This window comes from Myotis myotis, unplaced genomic scaffold, assembly GCF_014108235.1.
Source record: "Myotis myotis isolate mMyoMyo1 unplaced genomic scaffold, mMyoMyo1.p scaffold_m19_p_13, whole genome shotgun sequence".
Taxonomy (NCBI): Eukaryota; Metazoa; Chordata; class Mammalia; order Chiroptera; family Vespertilionidae; genus Myotis; species Myotis myotis.
The window spans coordinates 26,061,398-26,080,601 of NW_023416317.1; the positions used below are offsets into that span (position 1 = coordinate 26,061,398).

General features: G+C 37.7%; 1 protein-coding gene across 3 annotated transcripts in view; it reads right to left on the reverse strand.

Moving 5' to 3' along the window:
• Nucleotides 1–19,204, reverse strand: part of ATP1B3 (ATPase Na+/K+ transporting subunit beta 3) — a 39,013-nt gene that overhangs the window by 11,285 nt on the left and 8,524 nt on the right. For all 3 annotated transcript variants that reach the window (XM_036332351.1, XM_036332352.1, XM_036332350.1), the window contains exons 2-3: nt 8,036–8,164; nt 3,525–3,632 (exon numbers count right to left, since the gene is read on the reverse strand). In XM_036332351.1, coding sequence (XP_036188244.1) covers nt 3,525–3,632; nt 8,036–8,164 — 237 coding nt within the window. The remainder of the gene's footprint in view (nt 1–3,524; nt 3,633–8,035; nt 8,165–19,204) is intronic.

The following is a 19,204-nucleotide window of genomic DNA, read 5'->3' on the forward strand; positions in this document are numbered from 1 at the left end:
ATAAGTATATATCCTATCTAATAATAGACAAACATGGTAATTAACCATACCTCTGCTATGCTTCCCATTGGCTAATCAGCAGGATATGCAAATTAACTGCCAACAAAGATGGCGGCCAGCAGCCAACAGCTCAAGCGAACATGAGGTTTGGTTGCCCCGGCCGATGGAGGAAGCCAAGATTCCCCACCTGCCGCAGCCCAGCTCTGAGCTCCAGATGCAACACTGTTGCAATTATAGAAGCTAAACAAACCCCAGATACCAGATTTCAGCCAGCTGGCCTTGGAGCTGGAGCCGCAACAAAGTTTCAATTACAGAAGGCAAATAAATCCCAGAATTTTTTTAAAAAAAAAAAAAAGGAGAGACTGGGAGCTTCAGTTGGAGGCTTGGCCTGCCTGAAAACAGCCCTCAGCCCCTCATCCAGGCTGGCCAGGCACCCCAGTGGGGACCCCCACCCTGAAGGGGGTGTGGGCAGCCTGAAAACAGTTATCAGCCCCTCACCCAGGCTGGCCAGGCACCCCAGCGGGACCCCCACCCTGATCCGGGACACCCTTCAGGGCAAACCAGCCGGCCCCCACCCGTGCACCAGGCCTCTTTCCTCTATAGTAAAAGGGTAATATGCAAACTGACCCTACCAGCAGAAAGACTAGGAATGACTGGTCACTATGACACACACTGACCACCAGGGGGCAGATGCTCAATGCAGGAGCTGCCCTCTGGTGGTTAGGGCGCTTTCACATGGGGAGCTCTGCTCAGCCACAAGCCAGGCTGACGGCTGCCAGTACAGCAGTGGTGGTGGTGGGAGCCTCTCTTGCCTCCTCAGCAGCGCTAAGGATGTCCGACTGGTTTAGGCCTGCTCCCCGCTGGCAAGTGGACATCCCCCGAGGGCTGCCGGGCTGCCAGAGGGATGTCTGATTGCCATCTTAGGCCCAATCCCCCCGGGGAGCAGGCCTAAGCCAGCAAGTAGTCATCCCCTGAGGGGTCCCAGACTTCGAGAGGGCACAGGCCGGGCTGAGGGACCCCTCCCCCCCGCGAGTGCACAAATGCACCAGGCCTCTAGTTTAATTATAAAAGGAAAGAGACTTAGGAAGATAGCTAATGGAAGATGTGGGATTCAAGAGAGGATTTTGATTTAAAATAAGAGTTGAGGGCTTTTGCATGCTGACAGGAAAGATCAATGAGGCTAAATGTACAAAAGGACTGTAAGTAGCATATTTCTGAGACAGTGAGAGGGATGAGATCCAAGGCCTGGCTGGTACAGGTGAAAGGCAGCTTCCTCATCAGAGGAGGAGGAATACCAGACAAAATGGCTACAACTGTCAGTTTGTTTTACTAATAATGGGGAAACTGAGGGGAATTCCTATCTGACCCTCAATTTTCTCTTAAAGCAGGAATATGTTATTCTACCATGTGCCACTTAATGATGGGGGTCTGTTCTGAGAATGTTGCCTTAGGTGAGTTCACCACTGTGCAAACATCATAGAGTTCACTTATACAAACTTGGATGGTACAGTCTACTACACACCTAGGCTAGAGGGCATAGCCTATTGCTCTGTAGGGGAGAAAAAAACGATTTGTCCTGGTCTTCTGGGTTCTTGGCTGAAACATCCCTATAATAAAAGACAGATGAACAGGAGAAAAACAAACAAGGTTAAAAACATGTAATCTCCTATATACATGGAAAGACCCACGAAAACTGAGCAACTTGTCAAAATAGCCTGAAGCTACCACCTTAAATGCCATCATCAGTTGAAGACAAAGAAGATGCTGGGCTTGGGGGTGTCAGATATGGGAGGTCCCCTGGAAAAGCACCGTAAACAAGGGTAAGGTTGTTGCGCAGGTCTGCATCTCTGTCTTCTGCATCGATGAGAGTGCCCAGAGATAAGGTCAACCCCCTTACAAATGGGGATCATCTATACAAATGTAAAGGTCTTTTACTAAGGGCCACTTCTAGTTGGTTTGCAGAGCTGCTCCCATGGCTGCTGTTTCTCAAAATTAACCAGCCTAAAGTAATCCTATGCCAGAGACATTTTGGGGTGACAAATTCAGTTCCTCTATAGCTCCTGGCTACATATTTGCACAGCACATTGCTGTACTGAATACTGTTGGCAACTGTAACACAATAGTATTTGTATAATGTGTTGCCCTACGGCCTTATGATGGCTACTGTGTCACTAGGCAATAGGAAATTTTCGGCTCCATTACAATCTTATGAGACCACCATGGTAAATGCAGTCATTGACTGAACCATTGTTATGAGTTCTAAGGGAAAAGGCAGGAAAGTAGAGGTTGTAAATAATTATTCAGAGAAATTCTATAGCCCTGCCAAGTAGCAGAGCAAGTCCAAGAAGGTGACCAAGTATTCCAGTGCTAATTAGTCCTGCTGAAAATCTTCAGCCCTGCCCTTGTGGCTCAGTGTGTTGACCAGGTCATGGTTTGATTCCTGGTCAGGGCACATGCCCAGGTTGTGGGCTTGATCTCTAGTAGGGGGCATGCAGAAGGTAGCCGATCAATGATTCTCTCCATTATTGATGTTTCCATCCCTTTCTCCCTCTCTCTGAAATAATAAAAACCTATCTTAAAAAAAGAAAATATTCTTCAGCAGCACCTGGTGGCTCAGGGGGGCAGGCTCTAAGGAAGAGCTTCATCCATTTGCAATTTATGACCAATAGATTGAGAGAGACAAGAGGTTTTAGAGTAATGGCAAGAGTAAAAAACCATGGAACTAAGCTTGATAAAAGGGAAATAGGGGGATTGGCTGGGATAAAAGGGCTTGAAAGTCCCAAATGAGGCAGAAGAATAGTGAGGGAAAGTTAAATAAGCAAACTAGAAGAACAGAGGTTGTGGTAGGAAAGCCTCACAGTGATTTTGGCAATGGAGTCCTATATGCTTAAGGAGTGCCTGTAAGTGTGCAGCCAAGGAAGAGGTGAGGCAATCAAGAAACAAGAGGCCAGGGCATTTGATGATTATTCATGTGAATGTTAATACCATGAAATTAGGACAAGCAAACAGTAAGAAAAAAACTGGGCCAGGGCGGGAAAGATTTACAACTGGTTAACTCCAAAAAACTCAAAACTGATACATAGATTTCTTTTCTTTCTTTCTTTTTTTAATAATAAGCAACATTCCTAGTCCCCCACACAAGCACAACATTGGATGCAAAAGATCCAAATACTTAGAGGCATTATTTTATATAAGATAGCTTTGCTCTACTACTCAAATACTTTCCATATTAATGCAGATATAAATGTTATGTCTCAATGAACTTACTCACATACTTCTTATAGGATAAAAAAAAATTAAAAGCAACCGCTTGTTTGGCTTAGACCCTTATGTCTTTCCATAAGTTAGAATATTAGAATATCATGACTAATCATGAAATCTACTTACAAGTCCTTAGTTGACTGTTTGACAGACCAAAAAAAAGCAAAATAAACTCTAAGAATAATTTTCTCAATGTAATCATAATTTTGTATGTTTCCATAATCACTAAACACTTTTACCTCACTCTAAGAAAACACACTTACGCGTTAGAAACTTCTTAAGGTCTTCAATATACCCTTTATAGGACTCTGGTTCAGACACACTAAATGAATATTCCAACGCTGTCACTGGTTTTGGAAAAACCGTAAGTCCTATAAAGAGATAAAAGAGAAAGGGGTAAATTAACTGCAGAAATTCCTTCTCTCCTCTTACCCCTAAAAGGACAGATCTCAGTAAAGTACATGGAAATTTGTGTTCGCAGGTAGGTTGAAACTATCAAGAACCTCCCACTTCTGACTAGGAAGGTCAACATCTGTAATGAAGAGAATTCCAAATCCTCAAAGTCACCTCCGACCAACTAGATACCTCCCTAAATCTGATTGGCTACAGTTAATTACAATTGCTCTGTTCCTTAAAAGATGCAAGTTTTACTTTGTACTTTCTATATTCATTTTTCTATCAAATGTTTTTAGGTTTTGCCCACTTGTTATTAATATATGGAGAAAATTTTTAGCAAATTAAATCTAAACACTTTTGTCATTCAAATTACAGCTGCATGGGAACATTCATAAAGAAAACTTACCTTATTCAGTAAAAGAGGCCTATATAATTTTAACTCTAGGGTTAAATATTCTTCCTTTAATAATAAACATTGCTCTCTATAAAATGTTGTTTCTCATACTGAACTTGGAGTAGAAACACCAACAATTTATCAGGAGTCCATCCATGTGTATAGAACATGTTGCATGAGTTTATTAACAGAAAATGTAAGCATATTTATCTGTAAGCAATATAATCAAGCTTCTAACTTTAAGCTTTCCTCATTTAAAAAGCATTATATCGCAAGCCCTGTCCACTGTTTCTGTGCACCTAGTTAACACACCTTTCAAATGCCTCTAGAGCAATGGTTCTCAACCTTCTGGCCCTTTAAATACAGTTCCTCATGTTGTGACCCAACCATAAAATTATTTTCATTGCTACTTCATAACTGTAATGTTGCTACTGTTACGAATCGTAATGTAAACATCTGATATGCAGGGTGGTCTTAGGCGACCCCCTGTGAAAGGGTCGTTCGACTGCCAAAGGGGTCGCAACCCACAGGTTGAGAACCACTGCTCTATAGGGTAACCATCCTCAAGAAAACAAATAATTTTGTTAAAAATTTTGTTAACTATCCTGTAATCCAATCCCCGGAGCCTTGCTTTCTCTCCCCTTCTTGTAATCTTCCTTACATTCCCTCCTTAAACTGCAAACTATCATTCTGGGGAGCATCTGAGATCTTGCTTCCCAGCAATCCCATCAGTTTGGGCTAAAAGAAACTCTTACTAAAATTCTCTACAGGTTTGGATGTTTCTTAGGTCGACAGTAGAAATAAAACCTCTGACCATCCAATGTAGGAGAGGACAACCTGTGTATGTCGGATAGTTTGTTTTTCTTAAGGTTTTATAGCAGGAATGAGACATACTATACTGTAAGTAAAACACAGCTTGCATGTAACTATAAAAACACCTAACTTTTGCCCTGGCTGCTGTGGCTTAATGGTTAGAGCATCAGCCTGCAAACCTAAGGGTCTCAGGTTCAATTCCCAGTCAAGGGAAGGCATGTACCTGGGTTGCAGGTTTGTTCCCTGGCCCCCAGTTGGGGCAAGTTCTGGAAGCAAACAAGTGATGGGTCTCTCTCTCTAACCCCCTCCTTCCCTCTCTTCTATGCTCTCTGAAAATCAATGGCAAAAATATCCTTGGGTGAAGATGAACAATAAAAAACCCAAAAAAATTTTAAAACACTTAACTTTTAAGAAAACCCCAAAATAAAACATGCAGATTTCTAAATTAATTTTAAAGTAAAACATGAAGATATCTATGCTATTTTAAAACTGCATTATTTTACATGACTAATTTCTAAGAGAATTTTAAAAAATAATTCAACTTACAAAAACTCTGTATGAACATCTAAAACTGAATTTCTGATACCAGCTACTTCTGAAATTGCCTAGCAATGCTCTCAGAGTCCTAGTTCCTGCTATTTAACAACCCATCTGAAATTCTTAAGTAAAGAATCCACAGCAGGAGAGTGCACTACAGCTGTGTTTTTGACATAGTAAACTCCAAATAAAGATCTTAGTTTACCCCAAACCAAGAACAATAGAATGTGAGGTCTATAATAACTCTTCTCTCTTTCCAATATACACCACTGGGATATGAATGTGTGCATGTCTATAAGGGTGTGGCTAGGCAGTACGTGGTAACAAACATGCACACCAATTTGAAATTAGCGTTTTACTGGGTACAAACACATTGACATTGAAATGATGGTCATGGTTTAAAAAAACACACCACCACACAACTTAGAAAATACAAGTAGAAGAAAAACAAAAATTGCCCATAATCCCTTTATGAAGAGAAAATCATGTTTAGCAAATTAATGGATATCCACCTAATATTACACATACATATGAATGCGCGTGCATATACATACATACATTTATTTATTTATTTATTTACTTACTTACTGTAATGATACATTAAGTACTCTTGGTAAATAGTTTTAAGAAACTCAGTTTAAAACTGTGTACTTAAACTATATTAAACATATTTTACTGCTTATATTATTCATGCAATTATAAACAGAGTTTAATATTTCTGAAACAGATCAGATTGTATTCAATGGTAATTAACTTTAGCCAAAAAATAATAATTATCTTAGAATTAGTCTAGGTTTAAAGAAAACAGCTACAATGAGAGATGAGGAAAAATTTTAGCATGGAGCTCATCTGATACTCAGTCAAGTAAACTGAAAGGGTTAAGAGTTATTTATGATGTTTTAACAAATACCAGCTGCAAACAAAGGAAAAGCCATTAGAATAAATTGAAGAAAAAATAGTTGGGGAAATTGGTTCAGTATGGCTGCTGACATGGCTCAGAATCCATGCAGTCAGAGAGGATCTAGATCTGGGCTCCTGTCTTGGCACTACTAACATGCTAACTGGGTAATTTTTTGTTGTGGTGGGTGGTCCTGTGCATTGTAGGATGTTTATTTAGCAACATGCCTGACCTCTACTCAAAGCGGGACCACTCTGATGTGACAAACAAAAATGTCTCCATACATTGACGAATGGCCCCTGGAGGGCAAATGCCTGCTGGAAGAGAACCACTGCTCCAACACAGAAACCTCCAGCTAGATCCTCACGTTCCCGGGCCTGCCTGCCATCCAGATCCCACTCCTCCATTAGAATCTTCCATCTCTACTGTCTCTACAAGTTGTTCACATTTTAGGGAAGATACATTGGGATTCTGGCACATTAGTATTTTCTATAAAAATTGCCAGCACCTTGAAGACAAGGGCCATATCCAAGAAAGGCAGAGCCGGCATTCAAAGACTGTTTCAGCCCTAGCCAGGTAGCTCAGTTGGTTAGAGTGTTGTTCCGACACACCAAGGTTGCAGATTGGATCCCTGGTCATGGCACATACAAGGATCAACCAATGCCCTGCCCTGGCCAGTGTGGCTCAATTGTCTGGGCAACATCCCTTGCACTAAAAGGTTGCTGGTTGCAACATCCCGGTCAGGGCACATGTCTAGGTTATAGACTAGATTGTTGGTGGGGGGTGTGCAGGAGGCAGCAGATCAATGTTTCTCCCTCTCCCTTCCTCTCTCTCCAAGAATCAATTTAAAAATTAAAAAAACAAACAAACAAAAAAAATGATGCCCAGCCAGTGTGAGCATTGACCCATGAACCAGGACTGGGTCTGATTCCCAGTGTCGGGCACGAAGAAGGCAGCCAATCAATTATTCTCTCATTATTAATGCTTCTATCTCTTTCTCCCTCTTCCCTCCTCTCTGAAATCAATAAAATTTATATTTTTAAAAAGGATCAACCAATGAATGCATAAATAAGAGGAACAACAAACCATTCTTTCTCCCTCACTTCTCTCTAAAATCAATCAAAAAAAAAAAAAAAAAAAAAAGGAAGAAAAAGAGGGTTTAAAAATAACCAAAAAAAACCACAGGAAGACAACATGATTTAAACAATGTTTCAGTTAAGATTTTTTCTGTACTAAAGTATCCTGGAGTTTTCCCCCCTCTTAAGATTATTAATAAAGTAGAATCATTTTGTTCTCCATTGATGTATCATTATTTAATATTTACCACTTCCACACTAAGCAATTAAAACCATGAAGCATGTATTTTATAAGACCAAGGCTCTGACCTGAGTTGGAGCCAAAATATATACTTTATTAAGTAAATTAACTCAGGACAAAGTGCAACTGCCACACATATTCATAAAGGCCATTCATACTTAAAATTACATCAGTCAAGTTTGGCTTCACTCTAATTCTCAATATTTATTTCTGCTTACTCTGGCAAAGGATGCAAAATTTATCAGCCCAGGTCTTTGTATCAGTATGTAAATATTAAAGGTCTTTGTATCCGTATGTAAATATTATACAACAAACAAAAATCAAACGTTCTCATTACCTAAGGCCAAGGTTAAACTATCTTATCTGCTATGTAAAACATTTGATAGAGATAAAAGCCACAACAAGTGCAAGTTCATTACCTGGACTAGAAATCTGGTCTCGATATTTTGGAACTTCATCATTCAGAGTCTGAAGCATAACCCACATTGTGAATGTGAAGAGTGCAGCCAGGAACCCATAAAAGACTAGGTAGAAGAGCAAGATCAAACCTGTAAAAGAAAATAAAACTTATGAAATTTTGGAGATACACACATAATTGTGTGTGCATGTGTCCAGACTAAAACACCAAGCCAACCACGGCAAAGTCAGGATTCCAAGCTTGCCATGCACACAGCCAAAATGTCTCCATATTCAGAATATGAATTTGCCCAAGCAAGGAGTGTTTCAGCAGGTAGCACCCACCCATCCTGTGACCCCCTCCTCTCCGCTAATACATCCAAGTACAAGTAGCTTCTACAGAGCATTCTCTAGTTCAAGGTCAGAGCTTTAAATTCCAGCACAAAGGGGAATGTTTCCCAAACTGGAACTTGATGCCTTCCAGAACGATAAAAGATGATTTTAGGTGGGACAAACCCAATCTGTACATGTTCCAGTAAGTGGCAAACAGAAAAGAATTAGTACATCAACCCACATTTCACACAATAATTATTTGCATAAATTTAAGTGTTGAAAAGTGATTTAAAAGAATAGCCAGGAAATGTGTAGGAAGGCAAATCATGGAGACGGTATCTCAATGAATGAAGTTTAGGAAACACTGGTTGAATGGAAGGCTCATGCAAAACTGAAGAGGACAAGGCCAGAAACAAGCACCCCAACCAATGGGACGTCACTACTCTACTGCTGGGCACAAGCGAGAGAGAGCAGATGCAAGGCTCCACATCAAGGGCTTAATCTGTTTTCCTTCACAATCTGAAAGCACTATGATAGATCTATCCTAAACCAGTGATTTGTTTTGAGAACATCTAAAAATAATTATTTCTCTCAAATGTCTATATTTGAGGTTCTAACATCAGATGTGGTCACCATCAGAATTACATATTATAATATTAAAGTCACACATTTATAAACATTTAAAAATTGATCAAAAAATATTGAACAAAGCTTCAGGTATAGCAATAGTGAAGAACACTTAATTCCACACAGTTGATTAACATCAGCTTTATTTCCCACTCTTAATAACCTACTTTTTTGTTTTCTCACTCTATTATAGCAGAGGGGCTAGAGCAGGGGTTCCTAACCTGGAATCTATGGACTTCCTCACCCCCACTCTCCAGCAAGGATTAACTTCAGTGCTTCTGAAGTCTTCTGTAATAACATATTTCTAAATACCACCCCCCCCCTCCCCAGCAGCCTAAACATTCTTCTGATTCTCAAAAGACCCCATGACCTCAAAGCAGATTGTGGCAAAAGCTAGGTAACTTTTATTTCTGCAGGCCAGGAAACTGTCTCCCTTTCCCTCCCTTTTCAAGTAATGGTGAAATAGTTAACATACTTGCATTTTAATTTAGATTAGCATTCTCCCATCCCACCCTGCCCCAATTACCAGGAGGCCAAAATAGGGAGCGAGAGGACAGAAGGAAGAAAGGAGAAGAACATGTCACCTTCAGACAGCATCACTTCCCTACCACATGCAGCAATCCTGTTGTAGAAAAAAAAAAAAAGGGAAGACCAATCTCAATGAAGTGATCAGCGAAGTACAGAAGGAAAAGAAACACATACAAAGCCCAAAGGCTAGTTTAAGACACAGAGGAGAGAAATGAGTCTTTCAGATCTAGATGTTTGTTGGAGCCACCGATAAAATCCTCCACATTGCAGTCCAGAGTGGACAAATATAGAAATTTAACAAGTGTGGGCTGTGCTTCAATAAAATCTCATACAAAAACAGATTGAGGATATAGTAGTTTGTCAACTAATGCAGTGGATATTTAAACTGGAGACGTTCCAAACAAAAGTGATGAGTATAATTATTTAGCACCATTTTTAAGTCATCTCAAATATTTTTTTATCGTACCATTTTCAAAACTTGATTTTAAACTTCCAGGAAAAATACTGTAAATAAAATTTATAAACATGGTTTTGAGAACATTCTATTCACCTATGAGTGGAATTGCTAGGTAACTATGTGTAGTCTTTTGAGTAAGTGCCAGACTGTTTTTCAAAGCAGCTGAACCATTTTACATTCCCACCAGCAGGGTTCCAACTTCTCTATAACCTCACCAACACTTCATACTGTCTGTTTATACAACCATCCTAATGGGTGTGATCTGCATTTCTCCAATAGCAGGTGATATTGAGTATCTTTTCATGATCTTATTGGCTATTTCTATCTTCTTTGAATAATTGTCTATTCAGATCTTTGGCCCATTTTTAATTTGGGTTGTTTGCTTACTTGAGTTCTAAGATTTCTTTACATATTATAGATACAAGCCTCTTGTCAGATATAGGATGTACAATTATTTTCTCCCTTTCTGTGGATTGTCTTTCCACTTTCATGACAATGTCCTTTAAAGTCCAATTTATCCACTTATTCTTTGGTTGCTTGTGCTTTTGGTGTCACATCAAAGACACCATTGCCGAATTCAAAGTCACGAAGACTTGCACCTATGTTTTCTTAAAACTAATGAGCATGGCCCTAGCCATTTTGGCTTAGTGGATAGAGAGCGTCGGCCTGTGGACTAAAGGGTCCCTGGTTCAATTCCAGTCAACAGCACATGCTTGGGTTGTGGGCTCGATCCCCAGTAGGGGCGTGCAGAAGGCAGCCCATCAATGATTCTCTCTCATCATTGATGTTTCTATCTCTCCTCCCTTCCTCTCTGAAATCAATAAAAATATAAACACACACACCCCCCAGAAAAACTAATGAGCATGTATTATTTTAATAATATATACACACACATGCACTCAAATTTTATATATTTACTAAAATAAAATGATGGCGGCATAAAAAGATTAAACAAGATTAAATAACCTGCCCAAGAGTAACCTACCAGTAAGAGAAACACCCAGACCCCTGGCTCTCTATGTGGTATCCTACTTGGCCTGCTCTCCCTGGAATCCTCAGGTTGTTACTTTTTTGTAATAAAAACTCCTATTCTCTGAAAAATGTATCATTCAAGCAATCTGTGTTACTCAAGGTGATAGAGATTTGCATAGAATAAAACTGTTCCTTCCCTTCAAGAGTTCAGCTATCATATTGTGATAGACATGTAAACCAAGAATAACAGATATCAAGTGTTAGGGAGTAAAAAACCTCAGAAAGAATTAACTGTCCATAGTAAGGAAAGGGAGTTCACCAGGGAAGGCCTCCCAGGAATAAGCGCGTTGGCTCACCAAAGATGGAGAACAGGAGCTGTACACCTAATACAAAATAATATTGAATGTAAACTGTAATTTTAAAATTTTAATTAAATTCAATAAAAAATAAATGGAAAGCAATTATATGATTAAAAAATAAATAAAGAAGAACAGAGGAAGCTCTGTATCAAAAGCTACATGACCAGATGACTCCACAGCAGGAGCAGCCAGGTGAGTAAACTGTGCTCCTTCCTCCAAACATACATGCTCTCTGGTGCCAAGCAACTAGGAATAGTAGCAGCAACATCTACTCTGAAGTGGGAGCAGGGAACAAAGGTCTTAGGCTTAAAAAGTGAGCAATGTCCTAGATCAAGCATGTCAAACTCGCGGCCCACAATGAATATTTTTGCAGCCCAGCCAATACAATGGCATGTAATAAACGTTTTAATAAAAATTTCGTAACTTCATTTTTACAATATCCTGTTATACATAATTATTAATAACCAACTAAAACGTTCGCTAATGACTGATTACTATAATCGTGTTGCATTCATTTCCCTTATGCGCCTTACATGCAGGTGCACCATTTCTCTCCACTAATACTAATATAAAAAGTGAAGCTTTTGCTTTTTTTGCGGCCCACTAACAGCTAACTATATTTTAGCAGCCAATTGCCACGTCATTAGTCTTGTACTGACTTGTTTTGTGTGCACAACAGGAAATGTTTCGCTTTCAGAGTACAAGAAAAATAGGTTTATTTGCATTACAGTTATTAATTTGTGCAGTTATTCAGTGTCTGATAAGTTAATGTTCAAGAAAAAATATTAATTTTTTTAAACATATTTTTATTGATTTCAGAGAGGAAGGGAGAGGGAGAGAGAGATAGAAACATCAATGATGAGAGAGAATCACTGGTTGGCTGCCTCCTGAATGTCCCACACAGGGGATTGAGCCTGCAACCCGGGTACGTGCCTTTGGCTGGAATTGAACCTGAGACCCTTCAGTCCGTATCCACTGAGCCAAACAGGCTAGGGCAAGAAAAAAATATTAATTTTTATTAAAATGTTCTATTATGTTAACAATTATTCATTTATTTCAGCCCTTTGTATCCAGCATGTCTCTATCGAAATAAACCTACGTTTCTATAAAAAGTGAAGCTTTTGCTTTTTTTGCGGCCCACATAAACTTAAACCTTGTTTATTTGGCCCGTGTTAGTCTTTGAGTTTGACATGCTTGTCCTAGATGGATTGGTAAAACACCTAGGAGGACCACAGAACCAATAATTACAAAATATGTGAGGAAAAAAACTAATCCAGTGAAGTATCAAATTCAACAAGGAAAGTAACTAACACCTGAAAAAACTGGGTCATAACAGCAAATACAGCAGGGAGAGGAGAAGTGTAAATATAATGAAAATATAAACTAGAAGGTGAAAGAATGGTATTTTAAAAATTAGTTTTCATATTTTGATTAAAATAAAAAACTTAGTAGATAAGCTGAGGAGCAAGTGAAAACTACCCTGCATGTTCACCAGATGCTAGGAATTTTAAAGACTGTTCGGACCAAGTGATGGCCCAGGCTTGGACAACTGAAATTCTCATACACTCCTGGGGGGGATGTACCAAAACAAAACACAACACAAAGCTATTTTATAAAACACTCTGACAATTTTTCTAAAAGTGGGCAAACCATACCTATGATAAAATTCAGCCAATATATTCCTAGATGTTTGACCAAGAAAAATGAAAGCACATGTTCAGTATATACTCACAGATGCTTTATTTGTAATCACCAAAACCTGCCAACAACGCAACTGCACACACCAACAGATTAATACATTCTGCCTTATCCACAATGGAATACTATTCATAAACTACTTCTCAAAATTATGCTGAATGAAAGATGTCAGTCCACTCTCCCCAGAGTACACACACAATACATGATTCCATGCATTTAAAATTGGAGAAAGCACAAACCAAAGTGTTAAAAAGCAGATCTATTTTTGCCTGGAGACCGGGGGAGACACAAAGGGGCTAGAGGAAATCTGGGGGATATGAATATGTCAATTATCTGGATTAGAGTGAGTTTCATGAGCACAGTGTATGTATGTGCTTATATGTGAGTATATAACAAAACTCAAGTTGGACACTTTAAAGACCATATATCAATTACATGGAATAAATTTATTTTAGCTATGGGGAAAAACAAAAACTTGGAAGAGTTAATCTAGAGCAGTGGTTCTCAACCTCCTGGCCCTTTAAATACAGTTCCTCGTGTTGTGACCCAATCATAAAATTATTTTCGTTGCTACTTCATAACTGTAATGTTGCTACTGTTATGAATTGTAATGTAAACATCTGATATGCAGGATGGTCTTAGGCAACCCCTGTAAAAGGGTCATTTGACCGCCAAAGGGGTCGCGACCCACAGGTTGAGAACCAATGATCTAGAGAATTGACCAGACAAAGAAAAAAATCAGTGAGCTGAAGGATCAAGCCAAGGTATTCTACAACACTGGACAAAACAGCAGAGGGGGAATGTAAGTATGGAAATTGTTGAGATGTGGGAGCCAGAACCAGAATATCAACAAATCTAACAGGAATTCCACCAGAAAAGAGGAAAGGGAAGAATGCTCAAAAAAATAACAAATTTTGTATCTAGATTGGCAAAGATTAAAAAATACTGGAAAACATTCTGTATCTAGACACAAACCGGTAATATTTCAGGACACCAAAAATAAAGACAAAAATTCTTAAAGCTTCTAAAAAGATATAAAACAGCCCTGGCCGGCTTGGCTCAGTCAATAGAGCATCGTCCTGCGGATTGAAGGGTCCCAGGTTCGATTCTGGCCAGGGGCACATGCCTGGGTTGCGGGCTTGATCCCCAGTGGGGGGTGTGCAGGAGGCAGTCAGTCGATGATTCTCTCTCATCACTGATGTTTCTATCTTTCTCTCCTCCCTTCCTCTATGAAATCAATAAAGAAACATATATTTTTAAAAAAGATATAAAACAGGTTACCTAAGGCAGAGAAAGAGAACAGATATCAGATCTCACAAAGTAAAAATGAAACAATATGTTCCAAACTGAGGAAAAACGAATTGTGAACTAAAATATCAATCTACCAAGAAAACAAAAGAACATTTCTAGACATACAAGGACTCAGAATTACTACCCTCAAATCCTACATGAAAGAATCCTATATAATAAAGAACTAATATGCTAATTAGACCGGGAGGTGGAACAACCTTCTGGAACCACCAGTGGGCAGGGGGCGGGGCTGTGAGGCAGGCACGGCTGCAAGGGCCTACTCTTTGACAAATTTTGTATATCAGGCCTCAAGTTGGCCATATAATACAAAAAACCCTAAGTGGGAAACAGTACCTCAAAATGATACATACCACTTGCTTAAATTTAAAACACTCCGAGTTATGGAATTCTGTAAACGTATGTATAAAGAGTGGTTTTTAATGGATCATAAATGTACAAAGTAAATTCATAGTGATTACCTTCTGAATAAGGGAGGGATTGGAATTTCTTTCCTAACCAGGTCTAAGGAATAATTTACATACAATAACTTTCATTGATTTCAACTGCACAACCCTAGTGAATGTTGACTGTTGTATAACCTGTGAAACCACCACTATACTAAAAATGCAGAACACTTCCATCACCTCCAAAAGATTCTGTGTTCTCCTTGGCAATCCCTATACCTCCGAGTCAGTCAATGATTTCTTTGTCACTATATTAGTTTGGATTTTACATCAAGTTAAAAATTTAAATTTGTTTAAATTTAAAAACAAACTAAATTCCCCAAATAGTATAATAACAATAATTTAGTAGTCAAATAATAAAAACATTCTCAAAGTGGGTTTAAAAGATTCCAGTAAATGCTATTTATAGAAAATCTAAAATTAAAACATAATGGTTGAAAATAAAATGGCTCAAAAATAAATGAAGATGTGGTATTTTTACTGTAAGCAAACTAGAATTTAAGTCAAAAAGCATTAGTAAGGCAAAGATATTTTGTATCAATAAAATGTAAATAAAAATCAAGACAGCATAATAGCCATGAACCTTCATGATGCTAAGTGCTTAAAATATATAAAAAAGAATTACAAAATTCAACACTATCATAAGTAGAGATTTTAACATACCTTTAAAAAAAATCCTCACCTGAGAATGAATGAATGTTTATATACATATATACATATATATACATACATACATATATATATATATATATATACACACACACACACACACACACATCCCCCAGAAGATGTATTTTCCCACTAATTTTTAGGGGGGCAGGGTGAAGAGAGAGGGAAAGAAAGAGAAAAATGGGTGTGAAAGAGAACACTGACTGACTGGTGAACTACCCCCCCCCCCCCCCCCCCCCAAACACCGCAACAGACCAGGGCTGGGGATTCTGGAGATTGAACCTTCAACCTAGGTCCTGGGCCAATGCTCTGGCTTCAACAGCCCTAGGGCTTAACATACCTCTTGAAGATATCCACAGGGGAGCAAACAATACCAAAAGACCAATATTTTTTAAACACAACTAACAGTGTTCTAATATATGTAGAACATGATATCGATCAGAAAATTTATCAGAAACATTGTTTCAAATTGATCATAAATTACAAAAATGAAAACAAAAATAAAAAACTAAAGACACATTCACTAAATTCAAAGTAAATATAATTAAACATTTTTTTAAAAAAAATAAACTTCTAAATAATCCTTGGATTAAGAAGAAGAAAACCTGAAATACTAAAAATTCAAAACAATAATGTAGTCAGAGCAGAACAAAAAGGAAAATCCATACTCTTACAGGCACTCATCAAAAAACAAGTAAGACTAATATAAAAGCCAGGATTTTAATTCAAGATTAAAATAAATTCAAGGAAAGTGAGCGATTTAAGATAAAAGCACCATTTAATACAAACAAATGCAAAAAAAAAAATCAATTTTCAAAAAAATAGACTCTTTTCTACACATAAACCATCCTTCCTGTATGTTCATAAGTTATTTAAGTGTTTTTTAAAATATATATTTTTTTATTGATTTCAGAGAGGAAGGAAGAGGGGGAGAGAGGAAGAAACATTAATCGAGTGCCTCCTGCATTCACCTCACTGGACAATAAACCTGCAACATGGGCATGGCCTCCTGGTTCATAGGCTGACACTCAACCACTGAGCCACTTCGGTGGGGCACCTAGTTAGCATTATGCAAACACCAAAAGTGGACAGCACTCACACAAACCACACATTTATTCCAAACACTTACATAGAGCAATTAACGACACAGGACTGGAGATACAGATCAATAAAATATAATATCCAGGAAGGAATCCATGTAAAATGAATATTTGCATGTAACAAAGCTGGCATATCATTATCAGTGAGGAAATATTTTGGAGTAAGTGATTAGGAAAAGCCTTTAAAAAACTGTTAAAATTTGTGATGTTTATTTAAAACAAGGAGAATTTTAAAAATAAACAAATTAAGAGACAAATAGAGCAAAAAGATGAGTGAGTGACTGAAAAAAAATGGAAACTGAGTAAACATAAAAATATGCTAAGTTGAATTTTTAGAGAAATTGGAAATTAAATGAACCAGATACATACCAGCATCCCATAAAACTGGCAAAATTTTTAAAGAGTGATGATGTCCAAAGCTCAGAAAGTTGAAGGGAAACATGTTTTTTATCTGCTGCTGGTGGGAGTATAAACTAGTACACTTTTTTAGAGATAGTCTATTAATAATAAAAAATAAGCACATATATATGTATATAAATATATGCTACACACTGCTAATTCCATTTCTCAGTATCCAACCTAAATAAATAGTTGCACACTGCAGCAATTTTACGAGAAAAAATGGAAAAAATCTAAATATTCATCACAAAGAAACATACATGTATTTTGGATATATATTATGTATGTATGTATATATATATATATATATACACACACACACACACACACACACACACACATATATATAGATAGATATCTACAATGTGGAATATTATGCAACGATTCAAAGGAATAAGATAAATCTATGTTTATTGACATGGAAATATGGCCAACACATAGTAAGTGGAAAAAAACAAAGAGCAAATTCTAGAAGATACATTTTTCCTATTACTCGTGTAAACATGGAAAAGAAAATTATTCTTATATATTCTACACACAGATATACATATATAAATACATTGAAAAAGGACTGGTAGGAAAATTGATTAACAATCATCTTCAGAAGAGTCCACGATTGGGGGAAGGAAATCAAGAGAAACACAAATGTATTCATGTTTTCCTTTTTCTCCAAGATTCAGTTAGGAATATTTACAAATATTCATAAGAACTGAACAAAATGTAAAGACCCATAAACCCACCTAGATTCTCCAGTTTAACACTCTTATTAAACATATTCACCATTTATCTAATATTTTTATGCATTTTAAGTTGCAGATGTCAGTAGACTTCACCCCTAAACACTTTAGCACGCATATTAACTAAAATTGAGAGAGAAAAATTACATTAGTGAAACATACAATTCTCTAATGTACCAATAGGCGGCTTCTGACAAATGCATTCACTTATGGTTCAACCCCCTCCCAGTCAATCCCCATGCCTTAAAGGCAAACACCAATTTGGGCTTTTTTTCCATCATAGGTGTTACTTGTTTTAGAATTTCACAAGTGAAATCATATAGTATGCATTCTCTTTGGTAAAGCTTTTTTAAACTAAGTCGTCCAGGTTTTGTGTTATCTGTAGTTAGTTCCTTTTTACTGTTGAGTACTATTCTATTGTGTGGACATACCGGTTTGTCCATTCTTCTGCTGATTCAGGACACTTGGGCTGTTTCCAGTTTGGAGCTACTATGAATATTCCTATACAAGTATTTTAGTGGATACATGCTTTCATTTCTCTGTAGGAGTAGAGTTGCTGGGTCATGGAGTAGAGGTATATTTACTTTTGTATGAAACTGCGAGACCTCTATCCAAAGTGGATACTGCAAGTATTATATTTTAGAAAGTATTACAGTTAATTAACAGTGGTTACCAAGGGTAGAAACTGAGGATGTCAACAGACTTACTGATTATCCACATCTGTATTGTAAAAATCCAAACAATGGTATTACTTTTGTTATATGAAAAGAACAAAGCCAAGAGTCCACATCCCACGTAAGACCAGTTCAGGCTTCTGAGGTCAGCCCAGACCACTCTTAAGTTCTAAAGCAGAGGTCAGGAAACCATGGCTGCTGCTTGTTTTTGTAAATAAAATATTGAGAAACAGCTAGGCCTATTCGTTTATATACTGTCTGTGGCTACATTAAAGCTACAATAGCAGAGCTGAGCAGTTGCCACAGACACCATGTGGCTGGCAAAGCCTAAAATATTATGTGGTCCTTTAAAGAAAAAGTTTGTCATCTCTTGTTCTAAAGCATTTACATAAGTTTTGTTTTTCATTTCAAAGTGACATTTGAAACTGTCTCATGCAATTTTTCTCTTATAGAGGAAGCTAAGACCCAAAGATTTTAAATGAGTTATCTAAGCTAAGATGGAGATGTGGAACTAACATTTAGGTCTATATTCTGAGTCCTAATCAGATCATCTTCTTAGTATTTTGTGTACTTCTCTAAGATTCATAAGTAAAAAATGTATTTATCCCAACAGGCTCACTTTTACTATGAAGCCCTATCTGGAAATTTCTAAATGAATTAGAAGTTTAGTAGGACAGACTCATTGTGAGCTAAGGGGAATTATGCCTTCATGTACATGTATGTATACAAATAAGACTTTCAGTGTGTAGCTATACCAATTGACCCGCAATACTCCCAACTTTAGCCCAAGCAATAGGTGAATCACAAGCTGAAATTAGTTAAGTGACAATTTGCTCATTAAAAAAATAGTAAAGGGGAGCATTTGAAATTGTGCTCCTCAGCATA